The sequence below is a fragment of the Maylandia zebra genome, linkage group LG2, assembly GCF_041146795.1.
Source record: "Maylandia zebra isolate NMK-2024a linkage group LG2, Mzebra_GT3a, whole genome shotgun sequence".
Classification (NCBI taxonomy): domain Eukaryota; kingdom Metazoa; phylum Chordata; class Actinopteri; order Cichliformes; family Cichlidae; genus Maylandia; species Maylandia zebra.
The window spans coordinates 20,472,909-20,492,899 of NC_135168.1; the positions used below are offsets into that span (position 1 = coordinate 20,472,909).

Consider the following 19,991-nt stretch of genomic DNA (forward strand, 5'->3'; position numbering starts at 1 on the left):
CAGAGATAAAATCTGCTTGGGCATGACTTTCTGTCCTCTCTCTTCTATCGTTCTTTAATGCACTAATGTCATCGTGTATGTACAATATATATCTTGAAAAGCTTTAAGCGGACAGGGAGCTTGAGGGTCCTGCACAGTATCTTAGCTGTTCCTACGAACTCCCTGTGGTATGCTGTCCAGCAGATCACTGTCTGTGGCTCTTCTGAGGGTACTTCAGCACACTGTTACAGTTTCTAACAAGAAAATGCGGTGCGGTTACTATTTTTCAACACACTGACGGTAGAAGCTGTCTTTGAGTGACACAAATAATTTGTGTGGCACCTTATTTGATGCAGAACTCCTGATTGGTCTGTAAATAGTTTGAAATGGTTATAAAAAACAAAAAAAAACCTTGACTGCATTTTTAGGTAAATAGCTGCATATAACTTTGTTGTTTGCAAAACTTTTGCATAGGTTTTTTAAAATTGACAATTTATATTTGCATTTCCAGCTATGAAAACGAATTGTTAAACATGTTTATGGTCGTTACTTTTTTTTTACTCAGATTTCATGTTTTGTGTCAGATTTTAGATCAATTGTGTTAATACACTATGTCAATTTAAAAAACAAAACAAAACTGTAGATTCAGACATCAAAAGACTTACTTTTTTAAAAAAAAGGTCTATGTTATTTAAGATTTAACTAATAAACTTGGTCCCCAATCTTGGGTGGGCTGCCCCCCCCCCCCCCCCTACTTGGGTCACTCAGAATCAGAATCAGAAAGATTTTATTTATCCCCAAGGGGCAATGAACATAAAAGGGGCCATTAAAATTAACATGCCATCAGTGCCTGGTTCCTCAACACCTGACCTTGTTGATCTCTCTCACTCATGTCTGCTTGGTCTAGCCCAGGACCCTTACTGGATGCAGACACCCCAGTATGTGTATGTGTGTGTGAGATAGACGCAGATAATTTCTCATTAAATAACAAATGTGACTATTCCAAATCTTTAGATTTTTCTTAAATTTGTCTTACCTGTTTTAAATGATGTTGCTGTAAAAACGTCCAACTTGCAAAGCAGTGCTGCTGGACTCCAGAATATGTGCTGTCTTAAAAGTTTTAATAAGAAGAAATGAAGGTTTTTATATTTCTAATATATATTTTTCATAATTATTTATAATAAAAGTATATACGTTTGTTTGTTTGCTTTTTAATAAAAAAACAACTCCTGTTTTTAAATCTATCTGATGTGAATTAACACGTCTGCTTTCTCTGTCTTGAACGGTTTCATTTGCAATCTGAAAACTTTTAATTTTGATTAAATCATTTTGAGAGCAGATCCAGGTTCTTCGTGAAGTGTGTAAACATTAACTCTTTACTGGTACTTGTGTGTGCTGCCTCCATAATTAGTTCCCCCCCCCCCTTTTCTTATTTGAACATCAGCGTAAGTTTGAGAGCTTCGAGCCAAATGTAATCTTTATTAGATTGTTTCTGTACAAAAAGCACTGGATCACAGAGAAAAAAACCAAACAAACCAAAAAACAGAAGACATGCATTTATTTACAGCATGGCCAGAGACAGAAAAAGAAAAAACCTGGGGGTGACACCCCTGTTTGTATCCTAAAGACAACTAATTAAACATTGTGCTTTGATATACTTTGATGATATATTTAATATTTCACAAAAATGCAGTGCCTCTGCCCTCTTTCACATTGAAGTAAAACATAAAAAAGTCTATTTTTCAGTTTAAAACCCAGACGGTGGGAAGCGAGCTCGCTGCGACTGACAAAAAGAGAAAGAAAAGCTGCGAGCTGTTGGAGGGGACTGATCAGGGAGGTTGGCTCTGCTGCCTGGGCTTCATTAGTATCACTGATAAAGGGTCTTTCCCAAAGACGCTGAACAGATACCAGCAAAAAGCTAACGTGACAGCATCCGGGTGACACTGTGCAGAAACTGCTGGATTTGCATAAAGTCAGATGTTTAATCATTTGGACTTCAGATTCCTTCATCAACTCTGCTTTTAACATTCATAGAAATACAAATAAAATTTGTGTAAGTCTGAAGGTTCAGGTAGGTTCAAGCAGTTTGAAAAAAAATGTTTCTTCTACCATCCTTAAACTACGCAAACACACCAAAAAGGAAAAACTGGAGAGCTTTACAGTTTTTATTACTTTATTCCGAGAACGTGTTAAATGTAAAGACAAATCGTGTCTCTGTAAAATAAGATGCAGTATAAACTGATTTTATTTTTTTCAACTTTGTTTTTGGTGTAAATTTGTAATGCTAATTTTATAATCGTAATACAAGCCGACAGATATCAAATTTATGCTCCTTCTAGTCACATGATCATGGAAGAAAAGTCACACTGTCAGTGTTTTGTATTGGGGGAAAAAATGTCAGAAATTTGAAATTTTTCATTTATCACAATCCAAAGATTCCAGATCTTTATGCCAAATTATTCATCTCACAGTCTCCTGGATCTCTCTGAAATATTCCCCAGATTGAATCTACTGATTCATGCTGAAGAACCTTATTTTTCTCCTTTGTTCACTGACACGACAGTTATATCTAACATGTTGTGTTCACGTACACAAAGTGACACTTTTCCAGATTTAAGTATGTATTTGACATAAGCCTTTTCCTCGATAGAAGTTTACGTTCTTTGGTATTTCCTTTACACTTTAGTTGTATTTTAATACATTTTACTAAACAAATAATAATCTAAAAATGGGGGCCACATTTTCAAAGCCCCCATCCAAAACTTGCATGTTTATGCGAATGAATTAACTTCAAAGTCATATTTGCTGTAAACACAAACGTGATATTTCATGTCCATATTCTCCAAAAAGTAAGAATTTTTTCAGCAATTTCACTTTTTTCAGTGTTTTGATCACATTTGACACAAAGATCTCGTAGTTCTACTTTTCTATTGGGGTAATTTCTTGTAGTTAACAGATGTTAAATCACAAAACGACTCCAGTCTCCAGTTTTTCTTCTCTTTGGTGAAGGAATAAACTTCTACACTTTGTAATTTGGCAGTTTTAACACTTCTCAGCCATCAGTATCTGACGGTTAGCTTCTACAGTTGAGCATCTTTTGTATATTTCAGGGGGAAACCTGAGGGACAAAGACATCAAATCAAGAAAGCAAACAAAAGTAACCTTTGATAATTGCTGTGGAACCAAAACTTTGTCGGAAAAAAGAAAGACTTTGTTTTTAAGCGTGGTCGGTCGTAAGGCATCAAACTCAAGTCTTGGTTCTTTACATTTTTTTGAACTTTTGCCACAGCAGCGCGGGCGATGAGCTTGCATTTCAGTACAGGAGAGCAGTTGCATAAGTAAATGATCCAGATTGTGTGCAACGACGAGAACAGCACCATCGGCAACAACACCAACATCGATGGACGTTTCCTTGAGATCGGTGACCCTAAAAAACTTGGTTTGAAACTCTTCGCCGTGTTTTGAAACCGTACAGTCAATATCAGCAAAAAAAATCCAACACAAAGACGAGGGTCAGGTCGAATATTCAGATGGATAAAATGCTGACTTCTAAACACCAAACCGCCCCCCTCAAAAAACGAGTGCTGGGATATTATGACATTATAAGTCTCTGAGATATAAAAATTTCACATGACGAGGATTTTTGCCATTTCAGGATGGCAGGAGAAAAAAAAACATATTGGTGCATATCGCTCTAGCTTTCATCTTTTTTCTTTTTTTTTTTCCACTTTTAGCTTTTTTCTTTTTTGCTAAGATACATTGCTCTTATTAAGTGCCCCAACAAAAAAAAATAGTGCATTAAGAAATAACCATGATTATACATTTCACAATAATACACAAAAGACGAGAAGAACCAGGGGAAACAAACGATGCTGTTTACAAAAAGTTAAATATCGGAAAAGCGTTTTTATACAAAAGTGATGAAAGCGTCGTTTTACGTCCTGCTTTCAAAAACAGGGTGACCGTGTCGTGAGTTTTTTTTTGTTTTGTTTTACAAAAGGGTTAATTCTTCCCACTTGTTCACTCTTTTTACAATATCTAAAAGGTATTAAGACATCAAATGTGTTTACATATATATTTGAGACTATCATTCAGGCCTAAATCACAAAAGAACTCCCCAAAACATACTTTATAAATACATATAAAATAAGCACAATCAGAAGAATAACAAGAAAATCTGGTACCTAAATGTGATTAAAACTGCTGCAAGCTTTTTCTGGTTAAAATCTACCACTCGACACACCTGCAAAAACAGAACTATTGTACTGGATTTCAAAATGAGACATCCAAAAGAAAAGAAAAAGAAAAGCTGAAAACGCTGGGCTGCCTCAACGTGTTACGGACAAATGTTAGTGGAACATTTGCTCGTCTCTCTTCGGCAGGATGCTTCATTCTTTCCTTAGCTTACAAAATTACTGCACTTTCCTCCTTTTTAGATTATGAGACACAAACATTGTTAAAAGCTATGGTACAGAAAGTAAAACGCGCTGAGACGTGAGATTCATCGGGGGCTTTAAGGACTCTGGTCCTGGGGGAGGGGCTTGTTGGGGGTTTCTGATTGAAAACCGTCTGACGGTTCTTCCAAGTTTGAAAAATGATTACTTCCTGATTTCCGGACTCGGTCCGACTCAGGGTCAGTGTCCACTGAGAGCTTTTGTTCTAGTGAGAACCAATCAGATCTGCAGCTGAAAACAGAGAAGCTCTTTTCTGCCTTTCTTTATATTTTAAAAATATTTTTATATTGTGTTGACCAAAGTTTTAGATGAGGTAGGGTTACTATTTACTGGCAAATTACCCGCTAATTTGTTTAGATTAGCTAAAAAGCACTTGGTGCTGCCCCTCTGTAGGCTTCCAAAAGACAGCCAATCAGAAGAAAAGTAAGCTTTTCGGGGAGGGGGTCAAACTGAGCTGCCTGGATAACATTACAAGGATTTTTTAGCTAAAAATTAACAGAGATTTGGTGATTTTTATTTATTATTTTTTTACAGTAATCACCAGCATTTTCAGTTTGAACAAAGCGAGGTATTTGAAGATGACACCATCCACTCGGCTGATTTTTTTTTTTCACGATATGATGATTAGCTTAGAACAGATGCTCCCAGTGGACACGCCTACTTCCTGTCTCACAGTGGTTCGAACTGATCTGAGATCTGTTCAGCCTCCACAGACTTCTCAAGTCAAAGTAACCTGTTTAATATCTCAGCACAACATGCAGTACTGCAGACACCTTTCATCCACCCACAGTTCACGCTGAGCGAGCGCTGCCTCCGCCCACAGCCACTGCAGACGTTTCCTGTTCCGGGTTCGTAAACGCCTGCCGGTGGTGTCTGCAACGGCTGCAGGAAGAAGCGACGTCCTCGGCTGATGGTGACTGAATTGTTGAAGTTCTTCGGGTTCGGACTCTGGGTCAGACGGGTCGGTCTAAAGGATGATGGGAAGGACGTTGTTGTGGCGTTTCAGGCTGGGGGAGGGTTGTGGGGAGTCTGACGGTACCTGGCTGAGAGTCCTCCTCACATGGGGGGCACGATGAGACCTGCCATGGCTGAAACAACACAGAATGAGTCAGATCTCATGTTTCGTGATGCTCGCTGAGCATTTCAGGCTACGTCCACGCATACACTGGATTTTTCAGTTTGATTGGAAAAATGTCTCCATCTGTCGTGAAAATGCAAAGCGCTGCCAAACTGCAGAGGTGGGAAGTAACAAAGTACAAATACTTCGTTAATGTACTTAAGTAGAATTTTCAGCTATCTGTATTTTACCTGTGCAGTTTTTTTCTTTTACTCCCTACATTTATAAACAGATACCTGTGCTTTCTTCCTCACATTTTCAAAACAAGCTTTTGAGCGTTTTTATTTCACGTCACTGCGGCCTTCCCAACATCAAACCAATTTGAGCCTAAACAGAAACACATGAGAGTCACTCCTGTTCGTTTATTAATCACCAGGAGATGTTGCATAAAAACAGACGATAGAAGCAAAACTGTTTCTCCTTGTTTTGAGAGCTAACTTCACTCAGAGATGGAGAAAGATAAAAAAGGCAGGACAGGAGAGGAAGGCGAGAGCTTAGATTTAAAGAAAGGACTGCTCATTTAAAGCTCACAAGTAAGTCCTCACATTTTTAAATCACATATTGGGTCTGTACATGTGATATTATGTTGTTTCATATTGTGAGACATGCAAAACAAACTGAGGGAGACTGTTATTTAAAGGCTGCATGAAAATCCTCTGCAGGTTAGTGCAGGATAAACAGGTTAGTTTGTTGTACTGTGATGGATTTAAATCAGAAAATCGACTCAAGCTCTGAATAGAAATTATTGTGAGTTATGAATCTTTCCCCCACGCTGAGCCATTACAGACAGTTTTAGGGTTGCTCCACCTGCTGAATCCACTTTAACCCCTGACTGTCGCCCTCTACAATGTAGCAACAGGACACAGAGCTATGTTTGGTTTCCTTATTTTTCTCTTCATGTTCTGCTGATGTGATTCAAGCTGAGAATATTCGTGAGAATTAAAATGTTTGAATGAAATAAAGTCTGTACTCCCATCTACTGACATTATTTTATTATTATGTTAAAACAGCACAAGGTTCAATTAGCTTTCCACAAATATAGAAACGTCCTCCAAAAAGCTACTTTTTACTCTGAGTACATTTCAGAGCCGCTACCTTTTTACTTTTACTGGAGTACAGAACTTGAATCAGTACTTCAACTTTTACTGGAGTACTTTTTAACACTAGTATCTTTTTTTCTACTTAAGTACAGACTATCTTTACGTTTGCCACTTCTGCCTGTGAAGAAATGTTAGCCAATCAAAAACCCACAAACATGGCGCACAGTTTGATATCAAAACAGGAGATAAAGGTGCACGCTGCTGATGCTGTGAGGCGAATTCAAAAACTCCTTTTTTAGCTGAGTACATGCGGATGCAGCCTCAGTTTTTCTAAAATTCTACTTTACTGTACTTTAACATAACAATGTTTTATCATGAAAGTTTTTTACTGTTCAAGCTGCCCACTCAGAAATATTTAAAACGTCTTGGTGATTATAACTGTGGATATTACAAGACCTAAAATATGTTTTTTCATGAAGAGTGAAAAAACCTCCAGTTTTAAATAAAAACGCCTTCCTGAGAGGCACATCGAAAAGATTTAAGATACGTCTCGTGTAAACAGATCTCTGGAATAATTAGGGTTCATTTAACACACTCGCACAAAATATGCATTTGCTGTTAAAGTCTTTCTGTGAAGCGCTGAAAGGTTAAATAAAATCAGTTAAATGCCTGCGTTGTAAAAGTATTTGGATAAAGCTGAGAGATGATGTTGAAATAAAGACAGATCTACGACGGATTCTTGGACTTCACTGAGCCAAATAAAAGCTAAAGAATAGGACTCGGTTATGGGGGGAAATACTTTGCAGGGTGAAATTTGCAGCGGTATTAACTATAAAAGAAAAATGCTCAAGTTTAAGCTCCAAATTCCCCAAAATGCCAGAAGTTATGGATCAACTTTGACCTCCAAGTGTGTGAAAGCAGGAATCAACACGCAACACAGAAAGAGTCCTTCTCATACAGCGGCGCCGCGTGGACATCCACCTGCGTGTCCTGATGGGACACGAGCAGGAGGACAGCAGGGGGCGGGGGTGCTGACAGGCGGGACGGGGGGGTGGGATGCTCACCCTGGAGGTTGCTGCCATTGGTGGTGGTGCAGGTGGGGGGCGGGGAGGTCTGTGGCCGCACGACAGGGGCGAAGGCGCTCTTCTGTTTGACTGCAGAAACCATATGGACAGGAGAGAATGAATAAGGGCCTATGGGAGTAGACGAAGAGGAGGAGGAGGTGAGGAAGACAAGGGAAGGAGGAGTAGGAAGGTGTGGGGAGGGGGTCCTACAGAAGGAGGACGTGACGGTAACGAGCAGGCAGACAGACAGGAGGTGAGCGATCGGACGGAGATGAGGCGAATCATGCAGGGAGGAGGAGGAGGATGATGAAGAGGAGGGTGAGGAGGAGGAAGAATGGGTCCCTGCCTCAGATCGAGCCGAGGTCTGCAGGAACAAACATGCTCCGAGCACAAACAGCTGCACATCTGGCAAAGTTGATCCATAACTTGAAGGACTTGTTTGGAATAAACCAACCTGAGAGCAGCAGCAGCAGCTTCATCCGCGCACGCTGCACAGGTGTGTGTGTGTGTGTGTGTGTGTGTGTGTGTGTGTGTGTGTGTGTGTGTGTGTGTGTGAGAGAAGGCAGGTGTCTAACATCGTGCGGTAAATTGACTTTTTTCCTTTTTAATAAATCACCCACTCATTTACTCTTCGTGTGTCTTTAGGCGAACAGCTTTGAATTTTCCTGCTGCTTCTACAGCTGACTCCCGATTAAAGGAACAGTTCAACATTTTCAGAGACGCTCTTATTGATCATCATCTATCGGTGGTCAGTGCAGAGCCGGAGCTGTCCATCAGTGATGACTTGAGCTTGACATCTGTTCTTTGGAAGTTTTCCGGAAGCAACCTGAGCAGACCCGGCGTTTAAACCAAACAGAGCCAAAGTACGAGTAAACTCCTGAAGCCTTCAGTCACGACTTCTTCAGGAGACTTGTCACATGTATTTGCTGCTAAGGTGCTTTCTCCTTTTAATTTTTATTACATTTTTAATATTTTGCTCATCTCCGGCTCTTTAAAGTCACCTCCTCCTGATTTACTCATTTGAGTATTTCGTTCCTCTGAATCTTTAAAGTAGTCTTTAAACTGAAGATGTGACTTTAGAGTTCAGAAGCTTTCCGGGAAAATCGTGAGGATATGACGTTAATGTGGTCGGACGACTAAAAGTGCACTCTGTCAAACAAGCATGACGTAATGTGACGTTTAACTTAATGCTAAGCTGACCACATCTGGACTCTCCACTGCAGGTTTGAAATCAGCCGCCATCTCTGCAGTCGAGACTCTGAAATGTATCTTAACAGTGGATGTGTTGCTACCCCAAAGGTCACTGTGAAATACTGAAATTTCCAGTAAAATCTCAGACACGACCCTGAAGTTACAAACAGCAGATGGCTCCAGCTCTGAGCTGAATACATAATCATCAGCGGATTAATTTCCGTCTCTGAAACGCAGAGTTTTGAGCGCATCTGTCCAAATGTTGAGCTGTTCCTTTAAGAGCTTCCACAGAGTTTATGGACCACAGTGTGTCTGTAATGATTCAAGGACAGCATTTGAACATGGAACTGTAAAATGAAGCGGGGGAATGTAAATGTGATTTATCACTTCATGCCAACAAGCATCAGTCTGTCCTGGATCGCTGCTTCTTTCTCCTCACATTTCCTCCTCCTTGGCTCCTTCTTGTTGTTTTTCCGTTCCTTTTTCTCCAGCTGATATTAATGGATTCGGCCCAAAGCATGAATGCATGAATGCATGAAGGATGCGGTGAGGGTGTTAGTGGGGTTAGTGGAGGAGGTGGAGGGGATGGGTGAGGAGGAGTATGGACAGGGGGACAGTCAGAGGAGGGAAGGAGGAGGTGAACAATGCGTGGCAGTGTTAAGTCCACACACACGCACACACAAACACTCAGACCCTCGGCGGCGGGAAACTGTAGCTCAGCCAGGCGAGATGTGAGCCCACCTTTTGTTTAGTCGCCAGGGACGACAACATCACCTGGCAAGGAGACGCATTTTGAGCTCACTACCTTCTAAACGAGTCTCGCTGAGACTTGCTGAGCTCTTTGATACAGAAGCCAAAACAATGGAGCGCTCCCCGCGGGCGAGTTTAGTCTCCAAAACACACCTGCGCCTTCTACGCTGCTGCTCCGACTCCAGGCATGTTAATCAGCGCCGAGTGTAAAGTTTGACGAACAACACGGCCGACTCAGAAGCATCGACTCGTCTCCTGCAGCGGGAAATGCTTCACTTTTGTTTGCTCGTATTGCTCTGTGCACAACGCCATCATCAATCTGCCATCAAGTCGTTTTATTTTCAGCATCGCGAATCCATATACAGAGTATATCGTCAGTACTACGAAGCCCAGTACACTGGGTAATGTGGTGTCAAGCTAGGTACCAACACTCAACAGCTCTTGGTATCTTGGTCACGTTCATGCTTGATACGGATCCTTTGGCCTTTTACTAACATTTTAAAGCTGTTAGCCAAATCACTGCTCATAATTACTCTGGATTTCATTAAAATATGATGCCTCCACCGAGGCATAAGACAAGATGAAGGAACGTTTTTAGTGCTGTTGTTTTTCTTCTCTCTCTCAGCAAGATAAAAGCAAACCAGACCAGTGGGTGGAGACGTGGGCTAAAGGTGAGGGAAGAAATTCTGGTTCAGATCCAATTTTATAAAATTAAAACATCGGCCTTGCTGAGAACATTTTCCCAGGCTAGTCCATAATAATCATAGGTGCTTTCAGTGGTTAACGGGCTCCTGAGTCCCTTAAAATACCTAAATATGCCGACCCTAAACCCCTACTTGGCTGAGAATAACTTCAGTTATTCTAATTCCTGTGCTTACTGTAAAGTTTTCAAACTTTTCCTTCTGGTTCTTCATGCTACTTGGATACTTAAGCCTCCGTTATTGCTTCACCCAACACTTCCAACATCTCCTTAAGCCGCTACCTTCACATGCAACTACATGGACCAATACAGCTTCAACTCCCATCACTTCATTACATGGACTTAATCGTTTTAATGACTCAACTGCCACTCCACCGTCAAGTTCAATTCAAACATCAGCCAGCAGCAGAGCATCAACATAAACGAGCAGCGTCCATAGCTTTAATGCAGGTTTTGGTAACGTGGCATCAAATGCAGATTTAAGCAGGAAGCACAGATTTCTTTTTTAATCGGTATTTGGAGCATCAGGAACAGCGCTGTGTGTTTTGGAGCATAAATACGTCTGATTTTAGCCACAGTTGTAAATGATCCCTCCTGCTGACTGCCTCCTGGATGGATGAGGTTTGGTTTCGTTAATGCGATATGTAAGCGTATTACTCACTTGCGTAAGCGGAGTTGGCGGTGGAGCCGTTGAGGAAGCTGGGGGATCCAGGTACGCCCAGGTTGGTCATCCCCGCCCCGTATCCGTTCATGGTGGACGTGATGGTGTTGTAGTTGGACTGCTGAGGCGTGGAGCTCGGCACGTAGCCGCGAGGAGACACGCTGTTTGAGTTACGGGAATAGCCTAAGAGGAGGAAGAAGTACTCTTCATCATGTGTCCATACGCTGACTTCAGTGTTTGGATAGATAATCAATCATCTCTCATCATTACGTCATAATTAAGAAATGAATCTTTACTTTAAGACTGTGAAATTCAAAAAACATTTACTTGATGTGACGACTTCCAAGAGTAACTGTCACTCTAAATTTCTCACAGTTTGATTGAACTGGACCCACGCTGTGCATTTCCAGCTCCAAATTTGTTATTCTGTGACTACAGTAGCTTTGCATGATTCCCAGCAGTTGGTGCGGTGCCTCAATTAATGTTCATTTAGCCCCTTCTCCTTTAAACTGTGTAGGATGAAGTAGATATAATTATTCAAAATGTTTACAACAAAATGTTATCGGGTTTTAACTCCATTAATCATCTCATGACCTTCTTGATTGATCGGGTGACCCTTTGGTCGAGAACCACTAAACCAGCAGACAAATTACTAAAGTAGTGAGTTCACTGTGAAATCTGTCTTTTAATTGCAAAGACAACGTTTTGTACAGCCTCTCTCCGCCCCAACCTCCTCCTTCTGACTCAGCCCACCTGAGCGTGAGACGTTTTTATTTATTCGTTTTTCTCAAATGCAAAAACACAGTCGAAGCCCTGTAAGGGCAAACCAGGCTGACAGGTAGAGATATGAAACTGAAAAGCAGTATTCATCACCAAGAAGATCTTGATAATGATCTTGTAAAATTATTCAGAATAAACAAACAGAATACAAAACTAATATCTTTTTTAACCCAGGAATGTAAATGTTTGGTGGTCTAAAACTGGTTTGACAAAAGGCCAACTCACATAGTAAGAAAACCTACAAATTACCCTACATTTTGCTGACCTCCTCACTGTGACCTCAGCAGTGACATCATCGCGCCTGTCACTGCTGGTCTCCTGTTATGAAGAGCTCGCCTCCCTGCAGGCGAGGTCTGCCCTTCATCTGTCACCTGACTCCTGCTTTTTACTTACCTCTGGTCTCCCTTCTCTCCCCTCTCACCCCCCCATGCTCCCACTGATTGACCCTCATCCAAGATGCATTGAATACCAATGTTCCCGCAGCACAGAGCCTGACCTCTGACCCCCTCGCGAGGCTCCACAGTTCCCACCGACCTCGGGACGAGCTCACTTAGCAGAGCTAACAGAGTGCCAAGTAGCACATTACGCCCTCTCTCTCGCCTCACCCTCCACCCTCTTTCCCTTTCCCCCAACTTCCCATTTCGGGCCAACGCAATTCCCAGCAGGAGCGGCTGATGGAGCGCTGCCCAGGGACAAGGGCGAGGAGAGGCGGCGATGGGAAACACATGTGGAGTAGCAGAGTGCAGGGAGCGGCCGAGCACTCAGAGTAAATGTAAGGATTGTTCTGTAATAAAAAAAATAATGCCTTAACAAATGGACTGAGTGTTGGGTGGTGTTTGTCTTGGTGCGTTCCCTCTCCCTATCCATTTCGCCACAGCAGCGTGGGAAGCAGATCGGATGCAGGTCACATCCTGCGCGCTCATTCACACCGAAGCCTGAAACGTGTTTGCTGCAGAGCAGTGCAGATGAGCTGGTTAACGGACAGTTTGGATTTCACTGTTTAATGACAAAAATTAACGACTAGAAAAGCTCTTTCAGAGTTAATAAACTTTTTTATCAGTTAAAAATTTATTTATATACTGTTTTTGTCACTTTAACGGATTTAAGCTCTATATTTTTAATTTCTTTGCCTTCTGTATAAACCGATGACGGTTCTCTGTCTAAAATCAGAAAACTCCTGCTGCTACTCTACTGTATGTACTGTAATTATACTAGTTTAAATAACATATGTATCAGATATCTGAGTATTAGTGTACTGACAACAAAAATCATCAGGTAGTGCCTCTATGATAGCAATAATGTTAGGAAGCAAGCTAAGCCTAGCCAGCTAGCTGTAATTTAGCAATGCAGCAAGAATATGTTGCTGGTAAAATTGTAGCATTCACTAATTTTTAAATTAAAACAACCAGTTCAATCAATGTCTGAGAGTTAGCAAACTTCATTTACTAAAGACAGCATTTTGCTATGCTGGATAGCTAGTAGTTTGTCCTCTTTTTATGACTCAAATGCTCTGTGACTGCCAAAATTCCTGATTAGACAAAACTCAATTTCTTCTGGCTAGAGTTAGCTAATTTTAGTACTAACCAAAGCAGAAAAACTACTTGCTAGCCAACATATCACTTAACAGTTAGCTAACTTTAACCTGCTTCCTCACTAACACTATGGAGCCACATCAGTGCTAGTTCCTGTCCTTACTCTGTGTTCTGCTGGGAAATAGTCGTTTGATAGCATTAGCAGTTAGTGGACTATTTTTAAGCTAACATTAGCTGCTGTTGTTTATGGCTAGTAGTACAAGGGCGACAGGTATTCAGGGAATTTACTTGGAAGTGAGAATACACATCTTCAAAAACAATTAAGCCTTATCCATGATTCTGTAAGCGTTACATGCAAAGTTATAAAGAAGGCTGAAAGTGGGCAGGTAAGTAAAAATATGTTTTTGGGGGTATTTTTCCTGGTATCAGGCTTCCCTCGTGACCCCATAAACTCTGACAAAGACAGACTCCAGAGGAAAAAGCCTTCATCCTGCAGGACGATGACATGATGCTGAGCAGGCCGAGCTGAATTGGAGCTGTAAATTACCTGCCTCGTCCGCCTGATAAGGTCTGGGCTCGAGAGCTGCTGTTTTTATTAATGTTTTAATCACGGTGGATAATTGCAAGGGGCACACAGAGCCATTTCATACTTCATAACAGCGGGGAGGACGGCATTAGATCCTCGGTGTAATGTTTCCGACTGGACCACAGTTATGAATTTTCAGCATGGCTGCTACCTCGTTTCCCATGACCTCATAGATTCCTGTAAGGTGTTCGCTGCGGGGCCGATGGGAAAACCAGGCCACGGTTTGTGGTCGAAGTGGAGGGGGGGTGTCCGGGGAGTAAAAGCAGCTCGATCTGCTTCCTGTCGACGCGCTCACAAGCTGTTTGCTGCATGTTTTCCTGAGCGTTCCTGACAGAAGCAGAACTGACTGCTGAAAGGAAACACTGAGGATAACAAACCCACAGAGCTACAGTGGAAACACCACCAAACGTATCTGCTAACAAGAACTGAGATATATCAGATTTCCACTGACGTCCAAAAACTTGTAGAAACACTTCAGTGAACGTGCTCTTGTTTATTTTGACTGTGTCTGATAGCAGGTACTAAAACAATAAACATGAATTCATGTGCTGCTGAAAATAGTCTGTAAAAATAACTTTGTGGAGCCCTTTGGTAATCTATGGACGCTTGCATCCACTCAAACTAAAATGTGTGGTTTTATAACTGAAAGAGATGTGTGAACTTGAACCCTACATGGAAGTCATACATTGTTTCATGAACTCTAGTGAAGTATCCTGTAGGACTCTACAGAAATTCAATGACGTCCAGTGAACTTTCCTGACGTCCACTAAACCACTCCAGTCTACTGGACTCTTCTAAAGACTCTTTTTAACTCTCAGACTCTCAATAAAGTTGGACCCTAAAAATGTTTGTTGGACTTTACTTAACGATACTAAACTCCCTGTCCCTGCTGGATTCTAGTGGACAGTCAACCCTGCTGGTCAACAAAGTCTACTTGGCCTCCATTTGTCTTTAATGCAGTCTACTGAGCACACTTGTGATGCGGCGTAAACCATGAGGCCTCCACCCCCTCCCTAGAGGATCATGGGTAGCAGCGCGCTCTCACCTTGGTCGGCCTGCGAGGCCTCGGAGATGTTGACGGCGAGCTGACTGCTGAATGAGTTCACTCCCATCATCCCCGAGTGAGCGGCTGAGCCAGTGAGCGACGGCAGCTGGTTGTGACTGCGAGGGACGCTGTAGAGCGCCTCGGTGAGGTCGGCCGCTCGCTTCAGGATGATTTCCTGCGAGGAGAGGGGAGGATGGGACATTATTTTGTAAGAGTTACTGTTGGCATGAAAATGTTGGAAAGCAGTGAATCTCAGTTCTGCGGTTCCCACCAGTGAACTAAATTTAGAGTTCACGGGACGTATGATGATGTTGAAGTTTGACATTTTTTGAATCTCTTGTTTTTATGTCATATTGAAGTGTGAGCAACGTAAATAGTCACTGAAAAATTTAGTAAAACCCCACATGGATGTTTGCGCTTCAGTAGAAGGTGATTGTCTGGACATATATATACAAAAAGATTAGAACTCACACATTGGAGAACAAAATAGTTGCGAAGTGCTTGGAGTGAGTGATGAGGGTTACCCAGAGTGAGGTGATTGGTGAGGTGGGTGGGCAGGGGTGAGGTGTGGGGGGACAGCATTAGTTAATTGTCTGAATGGCCCAGGGGAAGCTGTCAGTGTAGTAAATGCAGGGATTCTGTTAGACGTATGAAGTCTAACACAGTTTTTCATTCAGGAGTCTGGGATTTCTGTCCTCTGTTAGAGCCTCACTATTACATTTTTCTTATCATTACTCATCATTTATTTCTGAGATATATCCTGAGGTTTGTGATGGGATGTTTCACTGATCCTCATGTGTTTGAGTTTGAAGAGGCCAAAGGTCAAAGTGAAGGTGCTCCCTCACCTGGTTATTGTGCGGCATCCCGTACAGAGCTTCCACCAGGTCGGCCGCTCGCTTCAGCAGCACTTCCTGAAAAAAGACAAAAAAGGGAGGTTTAACAGAAAACACAACACAAGGACGACAGAAGAAGAATCAGCAGGAAGCCATATTCTCACACACACACATTTTCCATTCAGCCCACAGGAGAGGAAGCGTCCAATCTGAGAGTCTGGGTTTAATAATGTGACTGATAAACAAGTGAATACAAACACAAGAAGAGGGGGTGATGGGTAAAAAAAAAAGGAAAGGAAGGAAAGAACCAAAAAAGAGAAATAAAATAAGGAATGAGAAAAGGAGACAGGAGAAAGAAAGGAATACAGGATGGAAAAAAGGAAGAAAAAATTACAAAAGGAAACAAGGAAAGAAATAAGGGATAAGGGGAAGGAAATTAAACAAAATGAAGGGAACATTAGGGAAAATTAAAGTCAGAAAAAAATGCAAGTAAAAACATTTAAATGGACAGGGATAAATAAATGATATCAACAGAAGGAAACAAGGAATAGGAAAGGAAACAAGGGGGGAGGAAGAAACAGAGAAGGGATGGAAAGAAACAAGGAAAGGTGAGGAAACAAGAAAAACCATTAATGAAAGAAAGAATGCAGGAAGGAAGGAAGTGAGGAAGGGAAATATAAAGGTAAAAGGTGAAATAAGGAAACAAGGGAGGAAAAAAGGTGATGTAAACAAAGCGCTGAATGGAGACACAGGAAAGCCTGAGGATGATCAGCTGACAGAGGGAGGAGGAGGTGTGGAGTCCCAGAGGAGCAGCAGTGGGGAGGTGGAGGCCTCTGCTGGATCTCCCTGAGGTATTACAGCAGGAGAGGGAGAGAGGGAGGCTTGTTTTTCACGTGAAGTGATGAAGGAAGAGGAGGAGGAGGTGACGGCTGCCACTCTCTAGGTTCAGCCATCAGAGCTCCGACCGCACTGCAGACGCTGTTCCCGAAAGTTCGAGGCAGCGAGGAAACTGACGGGAACTGACGTCAACTTGAGATTCGGCCCCGTGCGCCTCCCCCGGCCCCCCGACCCTGAACCTACACCCCTCTCTGAAAGGTTCGCTGACATCAGCACGTCACAGGTTTCCTTCACTTTTGTTCCGTCGTCTCCTTTTCCCTCCTGTCTTTCCTTCCTTGCTTTTATCCTTTCATCAGTTATTATTTCCTTTTTTGCCCTTTCCATTTCTTCACTGTTTCTAGTATATTTGATTTTCTTTGGGACTTCTACATCAACAGTGAGACTTTTTTCCCCACAACAAATATAAATAAATTGCAAAAAAAAAACAAAACACAAATATAATACAAATAAAAACTCATATATGCAAATGAATAGTTAATAATTATTTTTTAATTTGTCATCGAGTCATCATGGTTCAGGCTTTAAAAGGTTAAAGAGCAGCTTAATGGCAGCGTCTGATGCCCTCAGCAGGCTTCCTGAAACTGGCCAATGAGAACAAATACAAACATTTCATGCATTGAACTAAAGTGAATGAAGCTTCCTGGCGTTCGTCTGGCATGTCAACGGATCGGTGTACTTCCTGGACCTCTGGTTATTTTTTCTTGAGGCTGAAATTTGTCGATTTGTTGTTCAGCAGCATTAAACTGTCCCTCCACAGAGCAGCGGTGCAGCTCTAATATGAAGTAAAGGAGTGCGAGAGCTCCTTCCACCTGTGATTATGAATGTGCGGCTGACCCTGAACCGCATCTTTGAACTCAGCATTAGAGATTCTGCTGCTGTCGAAGCCGCTGAGGAGAAACGTTTCCCTCGTCTCGCGGCTGTCGGCACGAATCACTCCTGCCGCTCAAATCTGCGCCTTCTTATTTCTGTCGAGTTTCACTGCAGAACGCAGAGATTAAAGGGGATTTCTACTTTGGATTCTACTGATTTTTTTTTTATTGCATTTTAACTTTCTGCTGGAGCCGCAGCTTCTAAACAAAATCGTCTCCAGAGACGCACTTTGTGTTCCCTCCCTGGCCAATCAGAGCGCTTCCTCTGAGTTGGCAGCGAACCGGCCTTTGACACACGAAGGTCTCCGTTTCCCACGACAGGCGATGACCTCGGGGGCAACGGTCCAGCACGCGGACGCTTTTTTCCTTGACCTGAAGCTTGAACGTTGAAGTGAACGCATCACTGTTTGTTTACACCAGAATCAGCTGTTTGATGAGCTCTGCTCGTTCTTCTCTTTGCTCCCTGTTTCCTTTCTTCCTTCCCTACCTCCTTTATTTCCTGCTTTTGTCCCATCTTCCTCTTTCCTGACTCGTGTGTTCCTTCCTACTGTCTCTCTTTTTTAACTTTGGTTACCGATCTTTCTTTCATTCTTTTCTCCCCCTCTCTTCCTTCTTCATCTTTCCTTGCTTCTATTCCTCCTTCTTTCCTGTCCTCTGTATTCCTTCCCTTTTCTCAAGTCTACTTTTGTTCCTTCCTACTGTCTTTCCTTCTGTGTGTCCTCCTCTGCATTCCTTTTCCATCTCATTTACCTTTTTCCTATCCTCCTTCCTTCCCATCTTCCTACCTTCTTGCCTTTCATCTTTTTCATTCCTTTCTTCCTACTGCTTTTGGTTTTTCTTTCTTGTGTCATCCCCTTTCTCCCTTCCTTCCCTCCTACCTGTCTTCCACATTCCTTCCTTTCCCCCCTTCTTTTCATTTTTCTATATTCCTGTCTTCATTCATGGTGTCTTTCCTTCCCTCCTTCCATTTTTCCTTTTATTATTTATCTCCTTCATTTCCTCATGTTATTTTTCTGCTCCCTTTCCTCCTTTATCCTCCACTCACTGATATTCCTTCCTTCCTTCCTTCCCTTGTTCTTTCTTACTTTTCTTTCTGTCTATCTTCCTTCCTTCCTTTCTTAACTGTTCCAAATGTCCTTTTTCCGTTTTGACTTGCTTCCTTATCTGGGTTCCTACCTTTACTTCCTTATCTTTTTTCTTACCTCAGCTCCTTCTTTCTTCCTTCCCACCTTTCTGCCTAGATTACTGTCTAGGAAGGAAGATCGGAAGCACGAATCCTTTGCTACTTATTTCTCGTCTTCCTTTTTTCCTTCTCTCCATCACTCCTTAATTCTCTCCTTTCCTCAGTCCTTCATTGCCTTTCTTGCTTTCCTTCCCTCCTGTCCTATTTCCTTCCAGCTCCCCTGTTTTTTCTTTTTCAAACTATAACCCCAAATAATCAGCCTGACAGGTGAAACCACATCTCTGCCAGCGTGTTTCTGTGTGCGTGTTTTTATGTATGTGTGCATTTCTCTGTGTGTGTTTCTGTTTCTATGCGTGTGCTTCTGTTTGTGTGTGTGTGTGTGTGTGTGTGTGTGTGTGTGTGTGTGTGTGTGTTGGTCCTCTGGCTTCATTAATCTCCATTAGAAAACAGAAGTTAGTTAATGTCTCCTTCGGTCGGCTGCGGCAGCGAGACGCCACGCAGCAGCTGCCCGTCTCTCTCTCACACACACATAGTTACTTACACACAACCGTACATACTCAAACATACACACGTTAAATATACAGTTGGCAGACACTAAAACCTCACACAGAAAAGACTTCACCCGCTCTGTGTGTATGTCTGTGTTTTTGTGTGTTTGGGTGTGTGTGTCCTCCTTCTATTTTCATTAGCTTCTGACAGACACAACAGCCTTCTCAAGTTAATGACGCCTCCGAGGCCTCGCTGCTGCTGCTCAGTGTGGTTGTGTGTGTGTGTGTGTGTGTGTGTGTGTACTTGCACTTGTTCATTTGTTGGTGGGCTCTCTGTGATTTGTGAATTAGGCGCTGTACTAGTAGTACTACTACTCAGAATAAGAAAAGAACAACATGAAAACAGGAAGGAGAGACAGGAGCAGAAACAGAACATAAAAAGGAAGTGGAGAACAGAAGAAACAAAAGAAGTAACACAAGAAGAAGAACGAGGGAGGAGAAGACAGAGGAGGAGAAACAGAAAAACCATAACAGAGAAAAACAGAGTAAAGGAAGGAGTAGAAGAAAAAAGGATGAAGAAGAGGAGAAAAATAAGAGAACAAGACGGCACAAAAGGGAAAAGATGGACGAGAGAAAACAGAAAACAGAGAGAAACAAAGAGAACAATAAAAACAGAAGAAGAGGAGAAGACAGAATGAACAAAAGTAACAACAAAGGAAGCAGAACAAAATAAAAATAGAAAAAATGGAGGAGTTTTAGAAAAATTAAGGTGAAGGGAAAATACAACAGGAAGTATAAAAAGAGGAAGGAAGAGGAAGCAGA

The 19,991-nt window shown here is 42.1% G+C and overlaps 1 protein-coding gene across 3 annotated transcripts in view; it reads right to left on the reverse strand.

Moving 5' to 3' along the window:
• Positions 1-1,438: 1,438 nt before the first annotated feature.
• The window catches only part of LOC101485630 (transcription factor COE3), a 140,497-nt gene continuing 121,944 nt past the window's right edge, over positions 1,439-19,991 (reverse strand). For 2 of the 3 annotated variants that reach the window (XM_076890042.1, XM_004552027.3), the window contains exons 12-16: positions 15,745-15,810; positions 14,900-15,074; positions 10,957-11,139; positions 7,655-7,744; positions 1,439-5,521 (exon numbers count right to left, since the gene is read on the reverse strand). In XM_076890042.1, the coding sequence (XP_076746157.1) occupies positions 5,490-5,521; positions 7,655-7,744; positions 10,957-11,139; positions 14,900-15,074; positions 15,745-15,810 (546 nt within the window). In that variant the 3' untranslated portion in view covers positions 1,439-5,489. The remainder of the gene's footprint in view (positions 5,522-7,654; positions 7,745-10,956; positions 11,140-14,899; positions 15,075-15,744; positions 15,811-19,991) is intronic. The other variant, XM_076890045.1, reaches the window with a different exon arrangement.